This window comes from Prinia subflava, chromosome 1, assembly GCF_021018805.1.
Source record: "Prinia subflava isolate CZ2003 ecotype Zambia chromosome 1, Cam_Psub_1.2, whole genome shotgun sequence".
NCBI classification, from domain to species: domain Eukaryota; kingdom Metazoa; phylum Chordata; class Aves; order Passeriformes; family Cisticolidae; genus Prinia; species Prinia subflava.
The window spans coordinates 112216908-112222964 of record NC_086247.1 but is presented as its reverse complement, the minus strand read 5'-3'; the positions used below and the strand labels follow the sequence as shown (position 1 = coordinate 112222964).

Below are 6057 nucleotides of genomic sequence, written 5' to 3'. Positions count from 1 at the left end.
TTTGGTTTAAACGTAAAGAATTTTTGTGCATTTTCATCAGCTTCACTTTGTGCTGTTAAATTACTGTGTTTCAGTAAAAAAATACACAGAAATGCCAAAAAAGATGCAAACTTGCTCTTCCTGGCGAGTGAATCCCACTCACTTTCATAAAACGTTCTAAGATGTCTGGGAACAAGATGCTGTGCTCACCAGTAAATCAAACACATTGAGGTATAAAAAGGAGAACAGGAAAAAGTTCTCTGCTGCAGCAGCAATTCAAAAAAAAACAACCCCAAAACAAAAAACCAACAACATATGTCCCTCCCTCCCATATCCCCACCCATAGAACTGCAGAATGGTCAAGAACACAAATTCTCTACAAACATCTACTAGCATTTTCTCCATTTAAAAAGTTACATAGCGCCTTTCTTGGCTTAGTCTAACAGAACTCACCACACAAATCACCTAATGTGCACAGCAACACTTGTTTGTGCATGAAACCCCAGCGGGGGGGAAAGAGGTAAAACGTTCTGAACTATGAGTATGTGGGGACTGGGGGGGGCAAGAAACCAGGGAGGGAAGGGAGGACAATGAGGTAGATAGAATTCAATTTTACAGGCTCACTCCCTGCAGAAAAGGTAAGTACATTCATCTGTAAAAAAATTAAAGATGAGGTAGGTTTGAATTAACGTTGTATTTTTTCATTTTCTCTTAGAAGAATTTCCCTGAGACAGTTTCTTCCTAATTCAAACACAGATTAGAAGACGAGAATTCGATTGTTTCCAAAGTCGACCACAACAATCATGCCATCAGGGGTGACAGCTATACCTGAAGGACGGTCCATCTGACCAAAGCCGCTTCCCTGAGTGCCAAACTTGCATAAGAAGCTCCCATTGGACTCGAATATCTGCACCCGGTGGTTCCTGGAGTCGGCCACGATGATGCGCCCCTCCTGATCCACCGCCACTCCCTGCGGGCGCAGGAACTGGCCATTGCCGGTGCCCTCGGAGCCCAGGAAGCGCGCGGACTGGCAATCTGGATGGATGACCAGGAGGCGATGGTTGTTGAAGTCCGTCACTACCAAGTGGCCCTCGTGATTGAACGTCACACCTCTGGGGGAATCAAAGTGCTTCCAGAGCGCCCCTTCGAAGCCGTACTTGTTAAGGAACACGCCGTCGGGCCCGAACAGCTGAACACGATGGTTCCTCGTGTCAGAGACCAGGATCTTGCCCTCTGCGTTGACAGCCACATCCCATGGGTAATTGAATTGCCCGTTCTTCGTTCCTTTCTCCCCAAACTTCAGAATGAACTGCCCCTCGAACGTGAAGATCTGGATGCGATGATTGTCCTTGTCGGCCACGACGATCCTACGCGAAATGTCGCAGGCCACGCCGGCAGGGCGATCGAACTGGCCCGGCCGGGAGCCCAGCGTGCCAAACTTGTGATGAAAGGTCCCGCACGGCTTGAACACCTGGATGCGGTTGTTGCTGCGGTCGGCGACGATGATGAAGCCTTCTTTGTCAACGCTGACCCCCCAGGGGCGGCAGAGCTTGCCGTCGCTGTCTCCCTCGCTGCCGAAGGACAGCCCCGGCAGCCCGATGCCGATGTAGCTGCGCCCGGACTTCACCACCACTTTGAAGGGGCTGTTCTCAATGTGTTGGTTGCACATCATCACGGACACCAGGTGCTCTCCCTCCAGCTGGGGACGGTAGCTGACCAGGTAGGTCCCATTCTGCTGATCGCTGACATCTGCCCCGAAAAGGTTTCCATCTGGGCCCATGACCACTGCAGAGATCATGTCCCCCCCGGAAAGGCGAGGCTCCCCGTCGTGGTCGTAGCCCATCACGGTGAATGAGGCCACCTTGCCCTGCAGCGCACGCTTGAGCCCTTCCCCCGTGGCTTTGGTCAAGGGAGCAAAGGCCCCACTGCTGACAAAGCCCATTGATTTAATGGCCATATATAACGCCTGGTCAGGAGGGGTGAACATGATCCTGTCATCTTCCTGTGGCTGGAGAAGGCCTCTGACGTTCTTCAGCTCCTGCACCTGAGCCAGCATGCGGTCCCGAGCCAGAAGAATATCCATGGTACGACCCTCCTCCAGGACCTGCTGAACAGCACTAATGGTGTTATCCAGCTTATTTAGGTTCTGACGTAACTTTTCAACTTGCAAGTAGAGGGACTTGGCCTTGACTTGGCGAATCTTTTCCACCTTGTGGGAAGCAGAGGGGAGAGAAAATCATGCTTACATCAGGAAAGACAGACCACAACACAGATTTCCTTCAGTCTCCCTTCCACATAAAAGTCAGTTGAGGAGTTGTTATAGCATGCTGACACACAGCTGCGGAACAAACCTCTAAAAATCACAAAGTAGACAAGAAGAAACAAGGAAAACTAATTACTTATCTCAATGGAGGATTATTAGTCTCTCCTACCCTCCAGGCAGAATCATACATTCCTACTCTGCAGATCTGCTGCCTTAGAGTGACATTTGAAAGTGAGAGTCACTTGCTTACTAGTAATTATTTGCTTCCTCAAATGCTATTCTATTTTCCAGTTGCAAGGTACTTGACAGATCATCCAAAGTCACATCTCATTCAGCCCCCAGGAAGGACAGAAGTTATTGCAGCCTCTCAAGAAGAGCAGAGGCTGAGGCTTCACTAACCAGAACTGAGACCAGTTTCAGAAAGTAAGTTTGTTGTCCCACAGAGCTGAGGCTGGGAGTCAGCATCAGTTAATGCACGTGGGTTCCTGTCATTCCCCTGCCTGCCAGAGCCGTTTTAGTGGGACTGGATAATACCAGACAACTATCTCCAGGGATTTTAGGGTCCAATTATTTTAATATTTTCTTGTAAATACTGGCAGTCATGCTGAGCTTGTGCTTTAAAACAGGATGTTTTGTAAACATCACTTCAAATAATACAGAAGGTTGCTGCCAATCATTGCAGCATTCATCAAATGGACTGAAGTTGGCAAAAAATGTCTGTTTTGTAACTCATCTATATAAGCCTGTGTCTACCTTTACTTGTGAAAAACCACTTTGGACCATCTGGCAAAGACACCTGCTTCATAAAACTAATGTAACATGTCTTTGCTTTATTGTTTCAAAAGTACATTTCGTGATGTCTGAATACCTGCTTGGCCACAGAACAATATCTGGAATGCATTTTAATGAAGGAAGACTCAGTGTCTGAGGACTCCTTGGTTAGATACTGACTAGACAACATATGTACAAACATGCTGTAAGTTGAGTGAGGTATGTAGGTCTTACCAAGCTGTAAAAAAAAGAATTGGAGATGCTTCTTCCAATAGTTGTCCAAGACAAATTACTGATCTTAGGTCTCAGCTTAATCCTTAGACTCAGCTCTGGTATACAAAATTGTTTATTAGCATGCTTGATAGGCTGAGTTTGTTTTGCTAAAATCATTTACCACCACCACATTTCCTTTTTAAAATAATGTTTTCCAACTTGAAGAGAACTTCCTCTCTGTGCAAATATTCCAACAAGAGTGCATTTGTAGACCATCACAGGATAAAAAGAGCTTAGGGGCAGATCTTACTCCTGTGCTAGGAATACCTTAAAAGAGAAAGCTGCCAAGCTTCCTGCAGAAGGTTAAGAGTCAAAATTGAACTCACCTCCCTCAATCCAAAACCTCAAAAAAGCACCATTTGAAGTACACTAACTATATAAAGTGCAATTTTAATCTTGCTATTGACACGAAAGAAAACAAAGCTTCTCTTGCAGGGGACCATGACCACTGAATTACTTTTCTGGAATAAGAAACTTGCCTGTTACTTCCTTTTCTTCTCTCAAAACATCATGCATGCATTGTGACTGAAATGAGCCCATCAGTTCAGAATTGTGCAGATACTCTTGCTGGGGAGCACTCTTTTCTTATACTAGTTTAAAAAAAAATTGGAGGGAGGATGCTACCTTGATTGACAGTAAAGGTTTTTAAGGATGGGGATAGTGAAAGTTGGTCTCAGAGAATGTCTACCAGCCTTTCTAAAAACAAAAAAGGACAGGATAGGATATACACCTTAGCTCCTGTCCTTTATGAGGCGTGGATCAGAAAACCAGTACCTAATGAGGTACTGAATGAGGTACTGAATGAGGGAAAAGATAAACACACACTTGGTTTTCCAGCACTTTCAGAACAGCCCCCACAGCTGCTTTGGTTCAAATAAAATTTGATTTTATTTTCACACAGATATTTTTAAATGTTTTTAACACTTTTTTTCTTTTTTTTACGTGACAATGAAGATATTTGAATGATTCAAATTGAAATATATCTTTTCAAAACAGAACCACGGAATCATTGAGGCTGGAAATCAGAAAATCATGTACCTAATTCTCGAGCACACATTAAAGGTATTTTGAAGGCATTGTCTGGAGGATCTCCTCTCGGGGCAGCTGCTGGGCCAGCAGGGGGAGCGCCCAGCCCACGTGTGGGGCTGTGCTGCTCTAAGGATCCAGCTCCCCCTGCAAAAACCCCACCAGCGGCTCCTGTAAGGAAACCTGCAGTTTTCCTTGGCTATCAGAATCTGGCTGTGTGGCAGTTTGAGTATTTTTTCAGTTTGAAAAGCACTTGTCAGCAGTACAAACCACAAACATAAGGGCGCATACCTTCCAGAGCAGCTCACACTCCCGCTCTTCCAAGGCCTTCTTATGTCTAGTGGTCACTACTTTGACTTCAGACTGTACCACCTTCGCTTTCATCTCGACTTGCTCTGCCACAGCCTGGGCCTGTTCAATACTCAGCTGGGGAGGAAAAAAGACAAACACACTTAAGGCTCGACCAAACCAATTAAAAATGCATCAGAGGACTGCTGCTTACGTTTCACTATGCCTTCAGGCAAAGGCATAAAATGACAACTCTTATTTTCTTACAACTTCTTAGTTTCAGTGAACCAGCAGATGAACCTGTGACCCTCAAAGAGGTTAAAAAGATAGTAACTTATTAGTTACAAAATTCTAGAATTACAAAATGTTGGCCTGTGAAAGTATTCAGGCTAAAAAAGAGGGTTCTTACAAGTATACATATACTTGAAGGGAGGGCACTGAGAGGGCAGAGCCAGGCTCTTTCCAGCCGTACCCTGTGACAGGACCAGAGGCAATGGGCACAAACTGAAACAGAGGTTCCCTCTGAATGTTAGGAAGTACTTTTTTTTCTTCAGAAATGCAGGCTCATTGAAATTACCTAAAAAGGAATTTAAAGGCTTTACTGTACATTCAGAACCTTCAGGAAGATACCCTCATTTTAATTGTACGTATGAGGATATACCAAGCTAAGAACCACCCTCTGCAACAATCTACAAACTACTCAAATGTGATCCAGCATCATCTAGAAAGTCAGGCAGTCCATTGTCATCTTTCACTGAATAGTTGTTAGAATTTTTAAACTCTCAGTTGAGCAGCATCTAGTTTATGCTAACTGGAATACTAAAACATAAAAACTTAAATATAGAGTTACTTGGACATTTTCATTCCAGGCAAGTTATTTTAAGACAACCAGTCTGAACCAGATTTATTCTTCCAGGTCACATAGGAGATGCTTTTCTGAAAGAAAAAGGAAGTCTAACTTGGCCAGGTGATTTCTCTCTGGAGAAAATTGAAGACAATCCTGACAAAATCAGACAAGACAACATTTCTATCTTTACTCCAAAGAATTCTCCTGCAAATTGTCAGGGGAAAACAGGAGTGCTACTTGACTGCCAGCATGCAGCCCAAGGCTCAGTAAGAGGAGCAGGTCTTTCAGCTCTTCCTCCTTCATGAACTCCCAGAGCCACCTTCACTACAGTTTTAACAGGGAATGTCTTCAAACTCACAGACAGCCTATATACCCCAGTCCCACTGGAGGCTGACATGTCCTGCCCTCTCACAAAGCTTCTAGCAGGCAAATTTGACAAAAAATGAAAATCTCATTACAACATTTGGCAAAGTAGACATGAAGCCACAACTGGCCATGGATTAAGATTTCATAAAAGCCAATAGGCTGCAGACCTAGCTAGACGAGGCCACATGTAAGAATACTGTGTCTCTATCACCTCTTCTTTGCTGTTCAAATACAGAAGCTGCCC

At 44.6% G+C, this 6057-nt stretch overlaps 1 protein-coding gene across 1 annotated transcript in view; it reads right to left on the bottom strand.

Annotated features, from left to right (window-relative positions):
* Positions 1 to 512: 512 nt before the first annotated feature.
* Positions 513 to 6057, bottom strand: part of TRIM71 (tripartite motif containing 71) — a 53335-nt gene continuing 47790 nt past the window's right edge. Inside the window, exons 3-4 of the mRNA XM_063420572.1 lie at positions 4604 to 4738; positions 513 to 2188 (exon numbers count right to left, since the gene is read on the bottom strand). Of these exons, the coding sequence (XP_063276642.1) occupies positions 737 to 2188; positions 4604 to 4738 (1587 nt within the window). The 3' untranslated portion in view covers positions 513 to 736. The remainder of the gene's footprint in view (positions 2189 to 4603; positions 4739 to 6057) is intronic.